The 24,925-nt window shown below is 39.8% G+C and overlaps 1 protein-coding gene across 1 annotated transcript in view; it reads left to right on the top strand.

Annotated features, from left to right (window-relative positions):
• LOC100940899 (partitioning defective 3 homolog B) overlaps positions 1-24,925 on the top strand; it is a 315,232-nt gene that overhangs the window by 192,619 nt on the left and 97,688 nt on the right. The window contains exons 10-12 of the mRNA XM_023510379.1: positions 7,893-8,063; positions 12,332-12,464; positions 20,827-20,923. Coding sequence (XP_023366147.1) covers positions 7,893-8,063; positions 12,332-12,464; positions 20,827-20,923 — 401 coding nt within the window. The remainder of the gene's footprint in view (positions 1-7,892; positions 8,064-12,331; positions 12,465-20,826; positions 20,924-24,925) is intronic.

Genomic DNA, 24,925 nt, shown 5'->3' with positions numbered 1-24,925 from the left:
TAGTCCCAGCTACTCAGGAAGCTGAGGCAAGATGCTCTTTTGTGCCCAAGAGTTTGAGGTTACTGCTGTGAGCTATGATGCCATAGTGCTCTACAGAGAGATACAAAGTGACACTATCTCAAGAAAAAAAGAAAAAGAAAATGATAATCTACAAGAGTTAATATAGCATGCTTTAACTCCAAAAATAAGTATTCTTCCCCTGAAACACTATATTCATCTTTTTTTTTTCTTGAGACAGTCTCACTTTGTCACCCTTGGTAGAGTACCATGGCGTCATAACTCACAGCAACCTCCTACTCTTGGGCTCAAATGATCCTCTTGCCTCAGCCTCCCAAGTACCTGGGACTATAGGCACCTATCACAATGCCCAGATATTTTTTAGAGATGGGATCTTGCTCTTTTTCAGTATGGTCTTGAATTTATGAGCTCAAGCAATCTACCTGCCTTGGTCTCCCAAAGTCCTAGGATTGCAGGGATGAGCTACCATATCCAGCTATATTTATCTTCATTATGGGTGTATAAAAATATATATACATAATTTAAGCAAGGAAAAATATTGTATTAAAATTGCACTATCCAAGTCACATTTGATTTCTGCAGTTACAAAAGATATAAGATACAACGTATGAGATAACAACTGTTATTGGTATATACTGAGCATTACAATTTTAATGCAGTGTTTTCCATTCTTAAAATGTGTATACCTATTGTGGCACCCCCTGTGTTTGTGTATATGTATGTGTATACATGTTAACAGATGTATGTGCAGACAGAGTTTGGTTCTAGCACTCTGTTATCCCATTTTTCTGGTGACTGATTTTAAGCAATCTTAGCATGAACAAGTGTACAGCATATAAAAAGATAAACAATAAGGAAATCAATAAGATGATTTTTAAGAAGTTGAAAAGGCCTATGAGATTCTACCCTGTTAAGCATTTGTGCAGAATCTTCTTAATTCATATATAACACATATGCCTTAACAAGCTTTTCTCTTATGTGCCTTTCTAGGCTAAAAATAAATTATGTGCAGAAAATCAGAAAGGAAATAGGAAGGTATAGAGAAGAAAAGGAAATGACAGAAAACCAAGAAAGTATAAAACAAGCACAGAATTTTATTATTGCATAGTGGACCAGAGAATATTTTTGATATTTCTTAGTCAGTGCTACTCAAACTTTCTTGCCAGGGAAATTGTAAGATTCAGTATGACTATAGTAAAGGCCATAAATTACAGAATATTTGTTTATGGCCCATATTTTTCCAGGAGTTTAAAATGAGATAGATTGTAATACTTTTTGAAAGCATTATGTATGCCCTGATGCTCTAAAAACTATCCTTCTGTTATCATAAAAGAAAAATGCTTTGTATGTCACAGGTGATATTCTGCTGGGACTTGACTGGTTTGCTACATAAAAGTGGAGTGATGCTCTTAGATGATTACTGACCGAGATACATACATTTAAAATTTTGCAAATAGCTGATCAAACATAGATGGGGCCAGGACACAGAACATAAGCTTTACTTGCAGAATTCTAAAGGTTCTCTGAATATGTGCTGGGACATCTAAGCCAGCCTGTGTTCATAGATCTCTCATAGTTACAATTTATAAATTAAACAGTGCATTCATTGTAGACAAAACTTAAACCAGGTCCAAAGCAATTTGCAGAAAGATTTTTCAAATGACACACTTTAGCAAGCACTTCTTGAATACCTAGAGTCAGTTAGGTGAGAGCATGTTATAGACTCGACACAGAAAACTTAAGCTTACCCATCTCACATTCTAGAAAGCTGGTAGCATCATAAATTAAGTATATAAACAGCACTAATAATGATAAGGGCTCTGACAGAGACAGGGGAGAAGCCTCTTGGGTGTTGAGAGGATCAAGCAGTAATTCTGCCTGGGGAAAACTCCGGGAAGGGAAGGCAGTTACTGAGACTTACTTTGAAAAGTAAGGAGATGGTGAAAAGGTGAGTGGGAATGCACAGAACATTCTGGACAGAAGGAAGAATGTGGGCAAAGTCACCATGACATATCTACCGGAACACACTCTGTTGTCCCTGCGAAATAGGGAAGGGACGTTCTTCCTTCTGTTTGCTTTTACATGTATAAGCTGAAATGGTGTTAGAGGAGATGAGGGAAAATGTGCACTAACTTCTTTGTTTTAAAAATTACTTTAAAAATCTTCATTCGTTCCTGTTCTTTCATTGTTTTAAATGAAGTTAAATGCTTTCAATCTGGAATGCAGAGGGTTGAGGGTTGAGGGTTGAGGATTTTTGTTTTGTTTTTCTAAAAACTGTGATAGGCAGGTATCATCATGGTGTGATTTAGGGCTCTTGAAAAGGACAATCCTCTCCCTCAATCGGGTGCCACTTTGCCAAGGGTCCTGCCTTGTTCCAGGGAAAGTCTGTTCTATAATCTGACATCAAGCTTTGGGGTTTGAGCTCTGAGTGTTGATAGTATCCCAGGAGGCCCTACCAAGGGCCCTGTTAGCAACATGCAGAGCCAGGAGCCAACATCTGGTTGTGATTAATCCTCTCAACACCCTGGTCTAATGTGGACTGGCCTTGGGAGGACCAGCCCACTTTCTCATGCTTTTCTCATCTTCCACAGAGGTTAGCTCTTTGCCTGGGCTTTCTTGCTCTCCACTTTGTATTCATTAGAACTTTAGTGGTAAAACACAGCCTCATAAAAAATCTGGCCAAGAGAAATAGATTAAGACATGCAGTGTCACTGGTAATCATGGACGAGATAGTACCCAGGCACCGCCAAATACCGCAGGGGCTGCACCATGAGGTCGCTGGACACCCTGGGAATCCCAGGTGTGCTTTAGAGCATTCCTGGAATATCCTGCCTGGAAAGGCGGCAGCCACTCTATAAGGAATTACCTGTCTCGTATGTGGCATAGCCCTGTTCCTAATATTTGTTTTTAAGAAATGAGGGCCTATAGCTCTTATTAGATTCTCAATGGAGTCTAAGAGCCCATAAAGGTGAGGCATCACCAGGAAAGTGTTTGAAAAGGTGGTAGACTCCAGAGTTACATAGACCTAGTTCACTTCTGCCTTCAGAAATATGATTTGTGGCAAGCCGTTCAACCTCTCTGAGCCTCAGTTTGTTCTTTTATAAAGTGGAGGCAACAATCTTAAATGGTGTAAGAAGTAAATTTATCTAGTGCTTCTAAAGGGTTTGGCACATGATGCCACAGAGAACAATCTCATTAAATAATTATCACCATTAATAATTACAGTGTCACTTTACTTTCAGAAACTAACATCATTTCACCAGATATGATTTTACTTTGAAGTTCTGTTTTGCCAGTAGGATTTAGGTAATCAGTAATCATACTACTCATATCATTTTGAGTGGAACACATGATTTTAACTAAAATTTACTAACTATGACACAGAGATCATGGTATTGAGCCAAGTGGTTAAAATCGTGCTAAAATATTTTGGCGGCCAAATTTTTAGTTTTGCTTTGTGGGCCCAGAATATCAATGTTATTCTTTGTAACATGATTAAAATGGAAAATAGTGAATATTCCCTCACTAGAGTAAAATTAACATACTCTTATTCAAATGTATTAAAATAGTCCATTTGTCCACACCTCAGTTATTTAATGTTTAGTATCTAGTTTAATTAAAATGATAGATTTATTTGATAAAGAAATGGTGATTTTTATGTTCTTATGTGTGAATTAGTCCCTGCTACAGACTTGTAGATTTTTCTTTACTCTTATAATAAATACTTAGATCAGGCTATATGCTATACAGTGCCAAAGAAAATTATAGTGTCTTTAATAATCTCCAAAACTCTGATTTTAGAAGCGGCATAGCATAATGGATACGTGTCCTTTAGACAAAGAGATCTGGCCTTTACCAGCACCCTTTGACAAATTAATTTCTCTTAATGTCCATCTCTGCATCTTTAAGTAATAGAGAGTAGTGTTTATATCACACAGTTGCAAGAAATGAATGAGCAAGTGTATGCAAAGATTTGCACGAGTACTGGCCTGTATTAGATGTTCAGTAAAAGGGGCACATAGCACACAACATATCGTGTCTCCCTGTCCACTCTGCTAAAACCACTTAGAGCTGATGAGTTTTGAAACCGTCCCAGGACATACACAAGCCCTAACCTCATACCAGTTTCTGTCTGTCATGAAGTGTCCCGAGGAAGTTACTCTGTTCTTTTTACTCTGTTTTTCCTTCTCTTTGGCAATGTCCTTTATTTCTTCATAATGCAAGAAAGAGGGAATAGGGGAGTTGGTTATGGGGGATGCCAAAGGTCGAGACCATAGTTGGGTCTTTTTGCTTGCCTAGTGTTCTCATGGGAGGTGGTAGGAAGGAGAGGGATTCCTTTTTTTCTGTGGCAAATGCAAGCATGAACCAGATTGCAATGAAATAAGTATCCCAGAATTACTAAGTAAAATCTTTGGATGGTTGAATTCGCTGACATAAAGTTAATTAAGGGCTAATAGTCCCATGCCTAAGTGTTTGCATAAACATGATATTTAATAGAGAAAAATGAAACCATAAAAAGGTAATTTTCTTGATCAAAATTATTGCAAAGCAAAATGGAGGTACATAATTTTGAGGGATGGTTGATGTTTGAAGGATGAGCTCTTCATTGAGTCCACTTATTTTTAGGTCAAGACTGGACATAGACATGCACGTGCGGACGTGCAGCTAGGCAGATAGACTGTACTTTCCCCCAGCTTGCCTCCTTGCCTTGCTGTCCCCATGCAGTTTCCTGTCTCCACGCTTCTGCTGTATCTCTGCTGTCATGAGTGTTCTCTTCCAGGATGTTATACTCTCTGGTTTGGAAAGTCTTTTCCTGGAGCATTACCCCTTTAGGGACTAGTCATAGGGCAGAATGGTTTAGTGAATGGGGAGCAGCATAGAATTCAGGACTTGGGCTCTTCTGTTCCACCTCTGACCTTACCCCAGCTCAGCAAGTCCTGATATATGTGAAAGTGCCTTCTCTTATTAGGTGTTCGATAAATGGTTTCTCAACCTCTTTGGGCATCACATTATTCATCTCTAAATGGAAGAGGTTGGATGAGATGACCTCTGAGGACCCTTCCAGCTCTAAATTCTGTGATTATATTCTAAATGTTAGAACAACATGGTACTTACTGGCATTACCATTAATGAAATTACCCATCATTTATCTTATAAAGAAAAAGCACAAACCGATACTAACAAATAAGCCAAGCTTGAAAATGAGAGTGTGTAGATTTTTGTAGTGCCCACAACTCTCTGGTGACGCTGGTGATAAATGGGAATGTCTTTGAAAAAAAAATTCCAGTTGCTCTGGGCTGACCTGACCTATCTTTTTGTTTGGGACTTGGTTACAGCAAACATGTCCTCGCCCGATGTAATTCTCCGTGCTTGAGACTTAGAACATAGCTGAAAATAAAAGTTGTGCTTAATATCTGTTGATAAGAGATTTTATAAACAAAAACAAACAAACAAAAAAATGCTCTCTTCTATCCTTTCTCATCTACTTTCTCACTCTGACCTTGCCTCATCATTCAGAGAGGAGGTTTGCCAGAGGTTACCAGGTGGGATTGCTCTCAGCTTCTATTCCCTTAATCTCTACCAGGACACATCAAGTTGCAGTCCTCATCTTTCTCCTTCTGTCACAGTGGACGAGGTGTCCTGCCAAGACCCAGGGCCACAGTCTGAACCCTGGACCTTACTTCCTGTTAACAGCATTAGGTCCTCGATCCAAGTCTTCTGGTTCTCTCTTCTCTTTAAAAACCACACATCAGTCTCCAGTCATCCCAAACAGATGTTTAGTGACAAGATCCAGCCCAGTAGTCCTGTTATTATATGACAAAATAGAACAGAACAATTTCTCCACTGGTATCTCATTTCACATGACTAAACCATTAGGTTGTTTTTGTTTTATCTCATTTTATGTCATCTTAATGTTATTATTTTATGTGCCTCACTCAGAATTGGATAACAGAAACGAAGAGATTTCTTCCTTGTTGGGCCTTTCCTGTAAATTTCATTTCCAGGCTTGCTCCAGATTGGGCTAAAGGTTAAGTGAAGTGGGAAAACCAGAGGAAGGCAAGGGCCATGAAGCTGTCCTGAGGCAGCCCATGTGAACAGTTTCTGTCTCCGATTTTACGCCGTGATCTATTCCTCTCATTGCCTGTCATCCCCATTTCTTCCTGGAGGGGGTGTGTCCTCCTTTGGGTCCCCTCTGCAATCCTGCATGGCCCACACCCTCTCAGGCAGGTGGCCTGTGCTGTGCTCCACCAGCACGTTAGCTGTCCTCCCCGGAACTGCAGCTCTCACCACCCTCTCTCTTTCCTCCGCTCTCAGCGGAGGAACTTCCTCTGAGCATCTGCTTTTGCACTAGTCCAACTTTGTCAACCTGTCTGCAGATTTTTCTCCCCAAGCCGTACGGGGCGTTTCTGTTGTTCATTGTGTGTGTCTGGTTATCTCATTTCTTAGGAAGGCCTTTGCTTTTGCATTTCACCCTCTTACTTTGACCATGAGCCCCAGATAACTTCTTCTTCCCGGAGTTCACAAGAACTCTTTAATATTTTCCTTTCCCCGTTTGCATTGCACAGCTCTCTAGAGATAAGTAACAAAGGGAATGAGAGTGGGCAAACCACAGGGCTGGATTTGTGGATGCCAGACTTAACTCAGCGCTGTCTTTGACTAGGTTTTGTTACTTGAAGCAAGTTACATCACTTCCCTGCCTTGGTTTCCTTTTCTATAAAATGTTTATGAAAGCGTGAATCTACTTACATTCTTGGGTTCTGTGAGAATCACTAGAGATAATTTATGGAAGAATTCTCTGGAAGGGTAAACTGTTATCCACACCTACTGTTACTTCTGTTAAATTTACCAGCAGCAGCAGTAGAATAATAACATTCCTAATTCATCTGGGCCTCACAGCAAGAACTTTTTACCTGAGTGTAAAATAGGTACAGGGCCTGTCCCCAATCTGACTGTCAACATTTTAAGCATCTTCCCCCCCCAGGCTACCCACTGGGGACGTGCACTGTGGTCCCCTTAGGTTCGTTTGTGGGCAGAGCTGACATCCCGGTTTGTTAGCGACTGCTGGGTAGCTCAGCTTGTAAGGGACTTGTCACTGAAGATGATTAGTGCCTCAAAGTGACGTAGACCAGATTTAGACCCAGAGGGCTGCCTATCCATATGCCCAGGTCCTTTGTACTTTCTGGTAAGTGATGTTTCTTTCTGGAGATGCTGGATGAAAGTATTCATTAGTCAGAGCCTCCCTCCAAAAAAGCGTGACAATTCCCTTTGTCAAGTTTTTCTGCCAGAAGATATCGAGCCACGCTGGTCCTTCTCAGCGCACCTCTGGGTTCTTTTGCAGACTATTACCTTTGTGGTTATGTTAGAGAAACTTACGTGAGGATTTTTTTGTTTAGTGCCCTTGCATAGAGCTAGAAACAGTATCTGGGAGACATGTTGTTACTGTCAAGTACACGGCATTTAAGCATGATGTCTCTCTGTGCTGGAAAGCGCAAACCCTCATTTCAAGAGATACGACTGCCTCCTTTCACTTCCAAATCCCCTTCCATTGAGTCAGCAACACGGTCCCTGCCAGAGCAAATGGCAGAATCAGGCTAGATTAGCATGCTTGCCAACGATTTAGGTAAGAGGCACTATGCAAATGTCTACATCATTACAGCTCAGGACTCTGTTTCTAAAAAATACTTTCTCACGATTTGTTATTAGTATTTGTAATGAGTTGATAAACTCCAGAACCTTTTTCTGTCATGAAAAGCAAGTCATTCCCAGGAGCTGCATTTTTTCTTTTTTAAACTTGAACTTATTCCCCTGAAACAGCCACATGTCATCACCATGCTTTTCTCTGTCTAATATTGTTTTGTTTTCCTCTGCTATAGGATGGTCGCCTGCGGATGAACGACCAGCTGATTGCAGTTAATGGGGAATCACTTTTGGGAAAGTCTAACCATGAAGCTATGGAAACGCTCAGACGATCCATGTCCATGGAGGGAAATATTCGAGGGATGATCCAGTTAGTGATTCTGAGGAGGCCGGAGAGACCAACCGAGGTGATTCAGATCTTGATTTTCCTTAGCCAATTGCCCAAAGGGCCACCAGGATATTCAAACTTCCATGGCTAGTATGGTAGCTAGAGTCATATTGATTCTCTAGTTGGGAAAATATGCCACAGAAGGGCTTTGATGGATTTATGTGGGGAACAGGTGGTTGTATATTTTAGGTATAAAGATAAGGTATAAAAATGTGCATATAAAGTAAGTCATTTATCAAATGTAACAGGTTCATACTTTCTGGAGTTTTTTTTCCCTCCAGAAATTCCAAGAGCTCTGGACTTGTTCCTAAACATCTTTATATACTTGGTTGATATGCTAGCCTTGGAAAGTTCCTAATCAGATGATCCAAATGTTTGATGTGCAGATCATCATAATGCAATCAGCTGTCCAGATTCTCCCCCATAATCTGCACATAAATAATATAGACCTGAGCTTAACTAATTTAAAGTGAGATTTATTAGGCGAACTGCTTGCTCATGTTATTAAATAAGTAGAAGTCTTTTCTTTTTTTTTTTTTATGCTTGCTTTTGGATTTTTTGTTACATATCAGGAATATTTTCACTTACACATGAAGTGTAAGCATAATCTTGAATGCTAATATCTGTAAACATTTCACTTACATATAAAATAATAAATGTAAAATTTCGTAACATATTATTTTCTCTCCTATATGAAGAATAATTATGAAATGCTCCTAAAATTATTTTAGGAAAAGATAAGAAGAAAAGTTGAAAGCGCTAAAAGTTAAGAAAAAATATCAGCAAACAACACATTGTCAAATCAGCATATTCTGTCCTCTGCTGCCAAATTATGTTTGTGAAACACAATAACGCCCAAAGTGAAAGTGGAATGCTACTAAACATACACTATTAAACTTAGTTTTAATAATAAGTTCAACTTGGGCGGCACCTGTGGCTCAAAGGAGTAGGGCGCAGGCCCCATAAGCTGGAAGTGGCAGGTTCAAACCCAGCCCTGGCCCAAAACTGCAATAATAATAATAATAATAATAAGTTCAACTGAAGAATTTTTTTATCAAATTAAACAAGAGTAGATGATAGTGGGGCTCTTTGTAGTTAAAAGTTCATACTCTGGAGTTCTAAGTTGCTTGGGTTAAAATCCTAGGTTTGCTGTTTCCTGACTGTATAACTACATACGTAGTCAAGTACTCAGTGTTTGTAGGTAACAGATGTTGTTCTCTGTTTTATTCCTTAATGTCTCCTCATTTCCAAGCATATAGGAGACAATAAATATTGTTGAATGAATGAAAATGTTGTATCTGAGACCTTCATCTGGAAGAGTGGACTGGGTAGTAATGTTATAAGCTGTACCTTACTTTGCTATCAGTCATGGGAAAGAAGCAACTATACCTCTTATACTCTTCTGCGCATAACCTTGTAGATGTTAAATAAATGTAAATTGGCCAATTACTGGAGACTAAATATAATGAACAAACTCATTTTCAACATTTGCGTCTGCGTCTGCTTAAGTGACAGAGTCTTCCATGAATATTTAGTGGGCTTCACTTATGTACATATGCCCTTATCTACCACATCCTACCCTAAGAGAATCAGTTCCATCTGGTGTAATTTGGTTCTTACCCCAGAGCCCTAGGAATGCATGGAACCCATTTATTGGAGACGACTGAACAGGTAGCCTCTGAGCATCTGCATAGGTGGTTTTAGAACTCCCTGAAGGTTTCCTTAACAAAGATACCTCCACAGATAGAAAAGTCTGGAAGACACTGTTACAGTGGATCATACCCAGGGAAGTGGCAAAATAGAAAAGAAAGAAATGAATATGTTTCCAAGAGATTTAGCTATGCTCCCTCCTCTGATCTTCCCTGATTTCTCGTCTTTATCTGACCCTTGCGAGGACGCTGATGGGTGGGCGTTACGGTCGGTTCCCTTTGCCACCTGCTTCCCTCTTCTCTGCAGGTCTTTTCCTTTTCATTCTCACACTTTGGGGCGGATTAAGATTATTCCATCAGAAGAAAGTAAAAATCTTCCAGTTTCGTTGCCCATTCTCAGAAGTGTCTTGTTAATATAGATCACTAGGGAATCAATCGGGAACAAGAACTGGGGCAAAAAGCAATTTCTGTGAGGACATTTAAACAAGATCCACTTTTAGTTTCCCTAATATTTACACGCTTTCCATAGGGAATGAGCTGGCACTTGACTCTCAGCTATGGAGACTCTCTGTGGTACCCATGAAGATTAAAGAACATTATTTCTTATAAAGACAGCAGACTAATGTACAGCTTATCTTTATTAAATTGGAAAAAAAACTTTTGCCGCTGTTTCATCTCCCAGATCTGTATTTTACTGTGTCATAGCGTATATTATGTACTCGTGTTTGGGGGATATTCTCCTGTGGAACAGCAACCACCCTCCAGTATAATAAAAAAGCAGCATAACCTAGAAAAAGATTTCAACACTGTTGACACACTCAGGCAAATCAATTAGTTAGATTTGGCAAGAATACCAAAACGGTTGCTTGAACACTGTATTGATGTTAAAAAGAAATTCAAGAAGCTACTTAAGAGAAGTCAAAATATATAGTTGTTGGAGGTTTTTTCCCACATTACCCAGATGTACAAGGTATGTAAACAGTTTTGATGAGGACCTCGTGAAGAATACATAATGAGCCCTTGATTGAATCAAAATCATTTTAAATAGAAACATATTTTTCAAAGGATGAGCTTGAGGTTCAATTGTAATTCTATTTGAGCCTGGAGACTTGGTATTAAAAAATGGGTTATGACCTGATTTTGTTTTCCCCTTCCCCAAAACATTTCCCTCCCCACTGCCAGCTCATCTCGGTAGAAGCAGAATATGTTTAAAAATCCATTATATTTTTTATTGGCTGGGACACTAATGGAGGGTTCCACGACAGCTCTATTTTACAGGCTGAATACTTTAATTAGGCTGGTTACTGATCAGTTGTTGGGATATCGATTGTGTCATTTATCAAAGAGCTGGGAAAGCAGAAAATTTTTTTTTTCTGTTCTTGTTGTTATTGTTAAATCAAAGCACAGGCTGTGCAAGGCAAGTCCTACCTCTGCTGCTGGGGAGGGCTCCAGCTTTAATTCAGGAGTAGCCTGCCTCTCCCGTGTTAGGCTCGGTTTGACTGGCGACACCCAAGGCGAGGGTCTCACGCTGGGTGTGGGAGAAGTGTTACAAGCCTGACAAAAAGCTGAAGGGTCTGTAGCTGCTAAAAACATTTTAATTATTAAGAACCACCTGCATTAAATGTTTTCAATATTTTGTATACCTAGCTAGCCATTGAATTATTCTAATTAAAGATGAAAATATAAATCAAATGCATTGTTTTAACCAAATGCTTTTCTCAGAAGGAGACAGCGTTGGAGCTTAGATCTGTGCTCCTATTTGTGGCATGTTCCTTTCGCAAATGATCCAGGGAACAGCCGCGAGATGGCTTCCAAATTATTTACTTCATTAAAATCTGTTAGGGAGACAAATAATATGAGCCAGAGCAAAACCCAATTCTCTATGCCTTGATTCTCTTGAAAAAAAAAAAAAAAAAAAACAGGCAGAGTTCTCTATAATGGGCCCCCGCCTAGTACCTCTTCAGCCCCCATGGAAGATGGCTTGGGGGGATATGATTCTGGATAGAGCAGTTTTAAGGCAACTGTGTATTTGTTTACAGTCTGTAAAAATCAAAATAGGAAGGGCAAGTACAGAAAAAAGGGGGACGAAAGCCTCAGGAGAACCGCTGTCTGGCGTTGTCACAACAGTTTGGTGTAGCTTCTGGCCAAAAGACCTAGCGTCTGCAGGCGGACACACTCCTGACATTTCAGAGGCAAACCTGCTTGGGTTCTGACTTGTCCTAGAGCATATGCACTTAGCCGCCAAGAGAGGGAGAGAAACCAGCTGGTTGGCAGAGAAACACCCTTGGCATGAACTGTATTCTTGTGTTGACACTGCCACAAGCTGCACTCCCAGATGGAAGAAAATTTGAAAGAAGCCAGTTGTAAGTGGGGGGAAAATAATAAAGTTAATCCCCTTTTGTGTTGGCTATCAGCACTCCTAATCCTTCGCACCACATTGTCAGTATTTTTTTTCATTATTTCATACTCAAAGATGTTTTAACTGATAGGGCCATTTTGATTTTCTACAGTTGAGAACTTATAGGCAATAGAGTCTGGAAAGGCTATTCATAAATTGATCGTTCTTTCACTTTGCTTCAATTGACTAAGTTGGAACATATTAAAGAAAGCAAATGTAATTTTTATTTTCATCCGTTAGGAGCCTGCAGAGTGTGGGGCATTTTCCAAGCCGTGCTTTGAGAACTGTCAAAACTCTGTAACCACCTCCAGGCGAAATGATAATAGTACCCTGCATCCACTTGGCACTTACAGTCCACAAGACAAACAGAAAGGTAAGAGTCTAACCATTTTCATCCCCTGTAAATGGAGCGAGAAAATGCAAAAGTGCCTTTTTATAAAAAAAAAGGAAGAGAAAAGGGAACAAAGGGGAGTTAATTAGACTAAGTGCAGACTTTGTTACTCAGAGTCATGAACACTGACAGAGGGGTGGGAGAGCTGACTCAGACTTGTGAATCAGATTCCTGGCAAAGCCTCCAGTTTAAATGACAGTTTCTATGCTTGCTGCCCCAAACATGGAGGGTTATGTATAAAACAAACCACGACTGGAGGATCAGAGATGGTAAACTGTTATTTTTTTTAAGCTCTTTTAATATTGGAAAGTTACTGAGTATGAATAACTACTAAACTAAAAAAAGTATGGACTTGTATTAAATCCTAAAATGATCACAGCGTGATTTGCAGATTTATGCTTGATTCTAAGATGCATGTGCTAAATAGGTAAATATCAGGGCCCCAAACGTGTGATGGTTGGAATTTTCTTGTAATTATCTTGTTCCCCGGTCTTTCCTTTATTGTCTGTTAAGGATCACATTTCTAGTAGACTCCTAAGTTTTCTTCTTTGTTTGACAAAAATTATACGTCGTCAGGTCATCAAGAACATTATTTTATTTCCTTGTATCTCTTTGCTTTAATGACTTTCATTTTTTTATATTGCAAAAGCAATACAGATTCATTGTAGAAAATTTAGAGAAAAGCAATGAAAAGAAAATTTAATGTTATTCATACTTCCCCGGATCAAGGATCTTAATCAATAACATTTTTGTGTATGTCATTCATGTCTTTTATTCATGCAAATATGTGTACATAAAATGAAATGAAAGTGAAATGTGTTGTATGTAATGTTTAGAAAATTGCTTTTTTAATTAGTAGCCCACTATGAGTGTCTGTGTCATTGAATAGTCATCAACAACATCATATGCAGTAATTGCGTGGTAGTCTGTTGAACAGATATCCTAGATATACCAGATATAATGCAATCAGCACCTTATATTCTTGGACACTTAAGGACTTACCAAATTTAACTGTGTGGGAGCAAGCTCCCCACTTTGAGATTATTCTCACAGAATAGCCTTATACATCTGAGGTTGCTCTAGAATCAAATTGTCTCATCAGAATGGGACGTTGCTTTTTCATCAGAATTCCTCCATTTTAGTGAGAGTAGTAGCAACAGCTGTTACCATTTATTAAGTGTTTACTGTCTGTTAGATACTGTGTTGGGCAATTTACATGCACACTCAAAAGTGGGTAATATTATTATCCTTATTTTACGGATGAAGAAGTAGAAAGTTAAAGAGAGTAAATAGTTTTCCCAAGACGGCATACCTGATACATGCAGAGTCTGGATTCGAGTCCTGTCTTTCTGATTTAAATTCACCTTCTAGACCAGTGTTTTTCAACCTTTTTTTTTTTTAATCTCATGGCACACTTGAACCTATCATCAACTATCTAGGCTGACTATAGGCACAATTAAATTATGTTGATCAAAAAAAAAAAAAAAGAATAAAGAAAAGAATATACTGACTGTGCTTTGAACTTCTTTTGAAAGTAATTAGTGACCTGTAAAACTTTTCTCAGTGCACCTGAGATCCTCTCAGGTCACACCGGTTGGAAATCACTGTCCTAAACTGTGGGGTAGGCCCGGACTTACATCTGGCCCTTGGAATACTAAAGTCCTTTCACATGATAGTGAGAATGTCCATTAGAAGCTGGCTTTACTTTTTATCTAGGTAAAGAAATACTCAGCGTATTTCTTTTTACCTTGAAGAAATTAAAAGTTTTCTTGATAGAGTAAGATTTCCTTCTGAGACTTTAAATCACAATAGTGGGAGAGTCTGGAGAAAGAACAAACTACAGAACTGACTTCCTTCTATTGTGCCCACCTTATGATCATAAATGTGACATCTTTGACAAAATGTCTAGCCCTCTCTTTGTACCCTCAGTGATTCCCCAGCAACAACAAAAATGTCCAGCCCTCATATAATTTGATTGGCTCTTAATTCTCAAGCAACACATTCTAAAAGTTTAGAATTTTATTCCTAATCACGCCAATGGCATCCAAGGGAACGTTGAGAAACTTTACCTCCTATGTTGTTTTAGTTTCAGTATCTATGAAATACAGTCATGTACCATATGGACCAGATCTATAATGGTGATCCCATATAGATTATAATGGAGCTGAAAAAGTACTATTATCTAGTATTTACTGTGCTGTACTTTTTAATCATAATTTTAAAGTGTACTTTTACTTATAAAAAAGAAATAGTGCCTCAGGCAGGTCCTTTGGGCAGTATTCCAGAAGAAGGCATTATAATCACAGGAGACCAGTCCCATGCATGTCATTGCCCCTGAAGACTCTCCCAGAGGACAAGATGGGGAGGTGGAAGACTGATGATCCTGACCCTGTGTAGGCCTAGACGAGGATGGATTTGGGTCTTATTTTCAGGATATGAAGAAAGGAAACATATTTTTGTACAGTTATAAAATTTGTTTACATTTTAAGCTAAATTATTAAAGAGTCAAAAATTAAAAAGTTTATAAGTACAAAGGTTACAGTAAGCTAAGAGAAATTTGTTATTGAAGAAAGAAAACCTAAGGGTACATATTTATAAAGTCTACAGTAGTGCACAGTAATGCCTTAGAGACTTCCATACTCACTCACCCCTTGCTCACTCTCTGACTCTCCCAGAGTCCTGTTCCCAGTTCTGCAAGCTCCAGTCATTGTGAGTCCCAGCTACAGATGTGCCATTTTCTACCTTTTAGATCATAGATTGCACAGATCTTTTCATTATACATATCTTTTCTATATATGTACATGTTTAAATACATAAATACCCTTGTGTTACAATTACTTAGCAAGGTTTGTCCAACCCTTCTTCTTATTCTGACACACATTGGAAGAATAAGAGTTGTCTTGGGCCAGACATTCAATACACAAACACTAAAGAAACCCAATTAGCAAACAAACAAACAAAAAAATAGGTCCGCGATATCTGTCGCCACAGATAAGCCAAAGAAGTCCTCACAAAATCAGCATGCAGCCTACAGGCCCCAGGATGGGCACCCCTAGCCCTACAGTATTCATTACAATAACATGCTGGGTAGGTTTTTAGTGTGGGAACAATAGGCTTTACCACATGGGCAAGGTGTGTAGTAGGTTATACTATGTAGGTTTATATATGTACAAAGCTCTGACAAAGAACTTGCCACTGTGCAGTTAGGTTGGCAGCACTGTACAAAAAATTTAATAAGGTTTCATAACCTTGGTATATCCGTGTCTCACAGCTGTGTTCGTGTCAACATGTGACAGTGTGTTGCTGAGTGGCATTCATTATTGTTGTTGAGTGGTTTTGTGTGCCATTGTGAAAATGTCAGAGCTTGAATTATAGTCACTAACAAACATTTGTAAATTTTTTATTAAACTTGGCAACACTGGAAATGAAATCAGGGACATATTAACCCAGGTTTATGAAGATAATACCAGGAAGAAAATATCAGAGTACAAATGGATTCAGTGTTTTTCTAAGGAGAGAGAAAGTGTCACTAATGAAGAGAGGTCAGGGTCTAGTAGGGAACAGAACTGATGAAAACATTGCAAAAATTTATCAAAATCTTTGTCTGATTGTCAGAAGCATAGCAGACCAAGTAAACAGAGAAACATTGCTGGAAAAACTTAACTGAAATCTTGGCCAACAACTTATGGCTCTTGCATCATGACAATGCACCAGCTCACACAGGACTGTCTATGAGGGAATTTTTAGCCAGTAAACAAATAACTGTATTGGAACATCCTCCTTACATACCTGATTTGGCCCTCAGTGACTTTATTTACCCAAAGATAAAAGAAATACTGAAAGGAGGGACATTTTGGTGACATTCAGGTAATCGATATAACAACAGCTTTAATGGCTATTCCAGAAAGGGTTCCAGAATTGCTTTGAAGGGCTAACTAGGTTCAGGCGATGGTACATAGTTTACCTAAAGGAGTACTTGAACGGCGACCACAGTGATGTTCTCCAGTGGGAAGCACTTTCTTCTAGGATGAGTTTGTAAATTTAATTGTCAAACCTTGTATGCTCTGTGATACTTACACAATAATGAAATCGCCTAATGATGCATTTCTCAGAATGTATCCCATCATTAAGTGATGGGTGACTTTAACTCTATTTCTTTTAATAAGTGACTCTGCTAAACTTATTTTTCTTAAGGCAGAGAAAATCTATTATTCTTTCTTTGTGGATCTGTGTTGCAATACTAAATTACAAGAATTGGGCCTATCAAAACAAAGACTCATTAAATTTTAATTCTTTTAATTTCTAGTAGATAGGATTTCCTTTTTATATAAGCCTATTGATTTAAAGACAAAAAAAAGTTTAATGGAATTTATAAACATGATGCTACAGAAGAGTATCATGTTCATTACCTCTTTATAATATTATTAATAATAACATTTTACATTTTGAAAGCTATTGGAATTTCCTAAGTTTCAGATGCGTGTAAGGCAGTTAACAGGCCACTAAGAGGACTCATAAAACCTGAGTGTTGACTCACCACTACCAATTTTTTAAAGGACCTCCTTTAGAGAAATAAGATTAACTTGACAAAATATAATGTCTAGTGAGGAGCGAAAATGTTACAGCCAAAACATGAACTTTTTTCTTCTTCCCTTTTTTCCTTTTCTTTGTATATTTAAAAATTCAATGTTGATATTCTGTGCTCCATCTATTTTTGTAATAATAGTACATACCACCCACAGCTCTTGGTTATTTTATTTTATGTTTTTATTCCTGTCAAGCTGTTACACAGAAAAGGCATTTTTAGAACTAATGTTTGTAGAAATTGTAACACCAGTAAATTCACTTTAGTGTTGAAGAATTGCCGGCAATGCCCATAAGTGAAATGAGAGTGGTGCTCCAAGAGGGTGATAAGGATGGAGGCTGTATCCCAAGGGATTACTATACCATCCTGTTAAGCCTTCACATGACAATGGAGGGCACTGACACTGCTACCTCTCCCTTCACTGCTCTCTTCTCCTCTTCCATCCTCTCCTTCTCCTTGCCAACCCCACTGTAGCTCAAGGGTGCCCCGTCACTACTGTCCCCAACTCTGAGTTAGGCTTCATTCCCCAACGTTAGGCTTTTGTCCTTACTTCACATTAGACCCTCACACTCTGTATTCTGTCCTCCTGGATCTGTATTCCTTGGGGTCCTTTGTGGAGACACAAATAGTATAATTATTCCTAATGTGTCTCTGCCTGGGAACCAGCATGCATCTCCCCCTCTGTGACATGTAAGTCCTTTACCTGTGGAATGGGTATCAGAGATTGAATTGTACCTGTCAATTTGACTAATGTTTACTGCAGAATATGCTATCAGGAATGCAAAGATGAATACAAAGCCACCATCACCCTCAAGAAGAGTCTAATGCAGGGGTTAGCAAACTTTGTCCTCAGAAAGCCAAATTATAAATATTTCATGCTTAGTGGATGATAGAATCTCTTTTAAAACTCAACTCTCCCTTTGTAGCATAGAATAGTCCTAGACCAATGACATGGCAGAGTTGAATAAAACTATTTACAAAACCAGATAGAAGATCAATTTTTGGCTAGGATCATAGCTTGCTGGTCCATTCAGTTATTAATGAAGACAAGTACCTTCCATTGGTGCCTGACCACCTTGCAGCACCTCCACACCTGGCTTTGAGGTGGTAGTTAATGGAAATGGGAGAGAGTGGAGAAGGTATATCTTCTCTTAACCACTAAGACTGGGAATGACATTTTCCATAGCAACTCATATTCCTTTGGCAAGAGCTAGTCTATGGACAAAGAGGCCTGAGAAATGGTATCTAGCTATACACCCAGGAAGAGATGAAATGTGCAGATTTTGTGAGCACCACTTCTCTTTGCTACTGTTACGAATTTACTGACAGATTCTAGACAACAATAAAGGCTTTATGGAGAAGGGGATATAGGAGGCGAACCTTAGGAGAACAATAGGGCCACAGCAAGTGCTGTGGCTTTTTCAATTAGATAAGCAAAGACATTGAGGCAGGAAAGCCCAGAGGTGTGGTCTTGGGTGCTAATGTGTTATAGAAGATGAAGTTGGTTGCCAGAATCACAGATCTTTATACTGTAAGTAATTGTGTGCAGCTGAGGTGATTTTGAACAACAAGTTACGTGACCACAAATATTTATCACCAGTGTAGAATATGGGCTGAGAGGCTGCGGATAGAAAGATTAGAGAGAGCCAAAGATAGAGCCAACAGAAAGAATGTTGCACCACTGTGTGCCTTCTCCCCTATTCACGTTATGGCCCTTCTGAACTATTTCTCTCAGAAGTTTCTAGCTGCCTGACTGCTGCCACCATGTCCTGGGTCCTTGGGGGGAGGCAGAAGCAGCGGCATTGCTGGCTGCCTCTGCTCAGCATGGTTCTTTACCCTGGTCACCAACTCCTCAGATTTCCCGCTTGGATCCTGATTTCCAGGGACAAGTCAGCGTGGCAACAACTACCCCATGTCATTCTAGTCCCTAGGGCAGATTGGAGTAGGTCCTTACCTGGTGTATTCATCAGGGCTCATCAGAAAAACAGAACCAATGAGATGGAGTAGGGGGGACATGTTTATCAATAAAGAGACTCTGTAAGGAGTTGGCTCAGGAGCTTATGGAGACAGGCAAGTCCCAAGATCTGCAGGATGAGTCCCCAGCTGGAAACCTAAGAGGGCTGATGGTGTAGTCCAAGTCCAAAGACCTGAGGACCAGTACAGCTAAGGGCATGATTTCAGTCCAAAAGCTAGCCGGCCTGAGGCCTAGGAAGAGCCAGTGTTTCAGTCCACACTAAAGGCAGAAAAAGCTGATGTTCCATTTCCAAGGTGCCCCTGCGGGAGGATTTTTCTCTCACTTGGGAAAGGGTCAGCCTTTCTGTTCCATCCATGCTGTCAGCCGATTGGATAAATGTACTGACCCACATAACAAGGGTAATCTGCTATATCCAGGCTCCTGTTTTAAATGATAATCTCACCCTAATCCCCCTCACAGAAATTCTCAGAATGACATCTCATGTCCCAGTCAGGTTGACACTGGCTTGTGGAGGAGTCAAAGTACTTTCCATCACCAGCCGCAGTACTCAGCCACAGAGAGACTTGTCTGTTCTTCTCTTCATCAGGAACAGATGGGGTGGGTGCACACGTAACCAAATATCTCAATGGAAGAGACACTCAAGAGAATTTATGATTTATGGAATTATAATTCCTCACATTTACTTAACACATTGCACCTGTAAATCACCATTTGGCTACATACCATCTTATTTAATCCTTCTACACCTCCAGTAAGTTATTCTTATGCCACTTCATAGGTTTAAAGACTGAGGCCTGGAAAAGTTGAGTAATTTGCCCAAGTGCACGCAGCAATAGAGGAGGAGACACGGCAGTTTTGCTCCAAAAGCCGAGATGATCTATGATGTTTTTCATACATTAACATCATTAATATTGTTTTGAATTATAAGCTTTAAATGACATAACAAGCATAATGCTTAGCACAGCATCTGGTATACAATAAGATCCCCACAAACTTTGCTTGTTATTAATTGTAGTGATATTCAGTCTACATATCTATTTTTCTAGGACAGAACAGACTAGAAAAGTATACATTCTTGGTACATGAAAAAATCAGGATTTATTTTTATTTTTATTTTTGTGTTTCTGTTTTTGCATATGTGGCTCAAAAGTGTAGTGCATCAGCCCCGTATGCCGGAGGCTGTGGGTTCAAACCCAGCCCCGGCCAAAAAAAAATCAAGATTTAGACCCCAGTCTTTTTTCTCACAAGGCCTTAAACCCATGTGTTTCCATTAGGGCACAGATGCACAAAGAGTGTTTTTTTTTTTTTTTTTTAATCCTCTACTAGACGTGATAAGTAGTTATACTATATCTCATGATTTTTAAAGTTTCTTGTTTGAGACAAATGCTTAAATCACCACATAATCTCGAGTATTCATTATAGGGTCTTGTTTACAAAAACATCAAGGCATGAAAGAGATGACTCCGTTAATCTTCCACAAATCACGGGTAATGAGTATGTGTCAGCCTTCCGTTGGTGGCAAAAGGTAGTCAAGATGCATGGACTTGATTTGCCAGGGGTTGCCAGCAGGTCAGCAGTGTAAAAACTTATTAGCAGGCTTAGCTTTCCTTGCCCACAAGCTGCATTAGTTCTCATAAGAAACCTTTGGTTTCTCATGAGGACTTATTTATTTCAAGGCTAGTTTATGTGTTGGTTAGAATTGTGTGTAAGAGACTGAAACAAAAGCAGCCCCCAAATGGTGCTGCCTCGATTTTACTACAGCTCCATTTATTCTGTGTCTACAGACCTAGTGCTTCCCACTGACGGATGGGCTGAGAGCGAAGGACCACCTTCCCCACCACATCCTGGTCTGGAATTGGGCCTCGAAGATTACAGCCACAGGTATTGAAAAAATGATATATTGTAAATGTTCCCCGTTATTGTTTTTCTGGGGAGACTTGGCCACCGTATTTTAACTCTATTTCTTTCCAGAAAGGAAATGTTATAGTATCTATAATTCCTTTCCAATGAAAGCATCTCATAGGTAATAGCTTAGATGGTTCATATTTTGCTTCCCAGAATTTGTTAAGATCCATCTCATATTATTAAAATATTTAAGAAAACAGTCGAATTTTCTTTTAGAAGTGTAAAAGCTGGAGCATTAGATCTCAAAGAAAAGTTATATGGGAAAGGCTAAAACAAAGCTGAGAAAGCATAAAGCTTAGGGGGGTTTTTTTGTATTATTGTTTATAATTGGCAAACCCTAAAGGTATTTTAAAAATAGATGTTCCAAGAAAGTTAATGGAATCTAAAAATTAAAGCAACACCATACATAATCTAAAATATTGAAAAAAGTACCCAATATTATATCCAGTCTATAATAGAAACCAAAAAAATCAATAAGTTTTAGAATCACGCAAGCATGAGAGAGAGAGATTTACTAAGCATACATGCTATTTGACTAGTGGAATTCATAGATTTTGTTCTTCTGATGAGTTTTAAAAATCATTAAATTGTCCCTTTGCTGTTTTCAGTATTTATTATGGCTGTTAAAAACTGTGTATTTTATTCCATTCTGTGTCCCATGATAATCCTGTGAAATTTGTTCATTTTTCTTGCAGCAATGCTAGTGTCATTCCCATTATGCTTTTTAATACAATCTGCTAAAAATACAGCAGCACACCCAGAGTATAGCTAACTCTATTAGATGGAAGCTTACCTATACTTTGCTGCCTCTGGTTCTTATATTTTTGAGGTCACTTATCTTAGTAAACTACAATTTCATGAACTAGATTGATAATCCCAACAATGTTCTAGATCAGTATCTCTGGGGACGTTATAAAAAAAAAAAAGGTGGACATATTTCATTTTTGTTCATTAATTTCCATTGTCTCCCTCAATCCTGAACCAAAAATGACAACTGGGTGGTATAAAACATTCATTTTAAAAATCATTTCATTCGTTCTGCTTTATTGTCTATCCTGTGCATGTGTACAAAACAGTTGGGATGGTACGAAGACGAATCAGATATAAACCCTGCTTTCTAGAAGTTGGTAGGCTGGTGGGCAGACTCATGTGCCAACTAGAACACAAAGGGCAAATAGATACTTACCAGAAGGTAAAATGCCCTGGGCCTCTGAGGCAGAGGAAAATGCTTTCAGGGAGAGGAGTCAGGGAAAATGCCACGGTAATATCGTCCTTCTTGCTGAACCTTAACTCATGAATGGAGGGAGGGGCGTGAGGTGAGCCCAGGAAAAAAGGGAATTTCAGAGAGAAAGAGGGAAGGGCAGAAGACAGGCAGGGAGGTGGGAAAGTAAATTGATTATGCACATGGTCAAGCCCAGAGTGCAGGGATAGGCGTGCAGGCTCTTTGCACATAATGAATTTTACTGTAGGATTTTTGCAGACAATAGATGTGATAAAACCTGGGATTTTCTTGTATATAACGTGAACTGGATAAATGGAAGAGAATTGATGCCCATTGGCACCAGAGACTCTCTGGTCCCTCCTGGGGCTCTTGTAGTCAGAGGCCCCAAGGACCTGTGCAGGGGAAGATGGGGACAGTGGTGCAGGTGGGCGAGGTAGGTGTCCCAAAGATCATGGCAGGGACAGAGTTACTGGCATTTAGCAGCTGCTGTTTTGGCTTCTTCAGTGTCTCCGTGGATTCTTTCCCTTCCCATTGCTCTGTGATCTTCTTTTGGGGGGGGGAGTGGGTAAAGCTTATATTGGTTCTCACCACTGTAAATCTTCATTACGTGGTATGAATGAGTAACTTCCATTTCTCCTTCACCCTCCTGCTCCCTAAAGGCCTCTATTCTCACTACTTTATTAGAATTGTTTTCTTAATTGTTAGTAGTAATCTCCTTTCAGTCAAAAGTATGACATTTTCTCTGACTTTATTCTTCGTTTCCACTCTGCAGTATTTGTTTATTAAGTCTTTCGTTCACTCACTCATCCATTCAAAAATATTTCTGGAGGTCTGAGCCAGGCACTGTAGAAAGGAACTTCAAAGGATTGGAAAACATCCCTGCCTGCAAGAAATGTGGTGTCCTCTTGAGGAGACAGAAGCACAGCATTGCTAAGCATTAGATACAAAATATCACTGGCACCCAGAGGAACTAGCTTCCAACCCCACGTACAGGTGTCCAGGAGGGAGAGCAGCGTTTAAGTGATTTCTTGGAGTATGGAAAAGAGCTCACCAGTCAAAGAAGTGGTGGGAAGGGCAGTTTAGGGCAGGAAACTCAAGCAATGGGAGAAGGGAGTGGATCGTGAATTGAGTGGAACTGAAGCTGTCGTATCTAAGGGAAGAGTCAAGGGTAAGGCTCTGCCCTGCTACGGGAGCACATGCTTCCTCCGAGAGCCGAGAGCCGGGAGTCGGTGATGCCAGGCTGAGAGATTTTAGTTATGCAGGGTATAGTGGATGGGGGAAGCCTCCACAGATGAAGAGGCCAGGTGGACGTGGGCGTAAGGAGAGAACAGCAGGGACGAATGGAGGGAGAAGCCGCCAGGGTGGAGAGGAAAGAACAGAAGCATTTTGAGATGGAAGGGATAAGTCTTAAGCCTTGAAACTCTCCCTCTCCTGGGAGCCTGTGACCCACACGTGCTGCTGGCTGCCGCGTTGCCTAGGTGACCAGCAGCAGCAGGGTTTGGATGTGTGAAAGTTGGGATGGAGGGAGGATTGGAAAGGAGCCAGGAGGGCTGTCCTGTTTTTTCCAAACAAATGTAAAAGCCTTCTAAAAGGGAGGAGAAGGAGCACTCGAGGGATGGAGCCGAGTCTCAAAAACCAGAAAACGCTGTTGCATGAGGAAGGAAAAGCAGATCTGCTCAAACATAACGCCCAAACAAAAGGAAATCAGGAAACTGCTGAACCTGGTTGTCCTATTATGTCAATGATTATTAAAGTTTAGAATATGTGAATTTAAATAAATAAGGGAAATGTATTTTGTACTGAGAGATCTCAGGGAGAGTCGAAGGCACATCCACAGCAGGCGAAGTGTCGTGAATGTCACCAACAGTTTGGGGAGCGTTTCCCTGTTTCCTATGTGTTAGCATTTTTTTTCTTTCCCTCTCCCCCTCCTCTCTCTCTCTCCCTGTCTCCTTCTCTCCATCCCTGTCTCTTTACTTCCCACACACACCTCCATTTACTCTCATTCACAGGAGCCACTTGCTGGGGGCAACCCAGGGACACCTGAGGCGGCAGACATCATTTTTTTGGCGCGCCTCTCAAAATCTCCGTCCCCAGCTTTTTACTTCAGTGAGTTCTCCTTGGACAGTCATTGCTGGATCCTCTGTGTCTTTCAGATTCCTGGTTTGTCACTGTCGTCAGGACACTGGCACATGCTTCATGCCCCCTCATTTATTCATTAGGCAGCATAATTTGACACTGAGTACCACTTCTCTGTGGTAGGTTCCCTGGTTGTTCAGGCTGAAAACACGGCCTTTATCTAAGACATGTCTCTGGCCTGCTGTCAGCCTCCAGCTTCCCACAGCCCCTCCGGCAGCCCACTCAGCCATGAGCATGGACCAGCTCCCTTCAAAACGAAAATGTGTCAGATTTCATAGTTAATCATTGTGTCACCCTCTCAGGCCAAACACTTTCAATATGTAGCATAAAATTACAAACCACTTTATTGGCCTAACTTACATGTCTAAAATATTTTCACATTAACTATTTCAATACTACACTCACTCATTATTTCAATGAACCGTGTGTCCACATGGGCTGTAACCCCATCATGTCTTATGTTACACTCACTTCCGTCCTTAAATATCTGCCAGTCTGGTATCAGCCTTATTTTGCCTTCTTTCTACTTTGTACCACCGTAAAAGGTAACCCTTTATTGATGGTTTTCTTTTTCTTTCTTTCTATCTTTCTTTTTTCTTTTCTTTTTTTTTTTTTTTTTT

Source organism: Otolemur garnettii, unplaced genomic scaffold, assembly GCF_000181295.1.
Source record: "Otolemur garnettii isolate 467f Iridium unplaced genomic scaffold, OtoGar3 scaffold00013, whole genome shotgun sequence".
NCBI lineage: Eukaryota > Metazoa > Chordata > Mammalia > Primates > Galagidae > Otolemur > Otolemur garnettii.
Note: the sequence above shows the minus strand (reverse complement) of the source record. Positions and strands in the feature narration are given on the sequence as shown.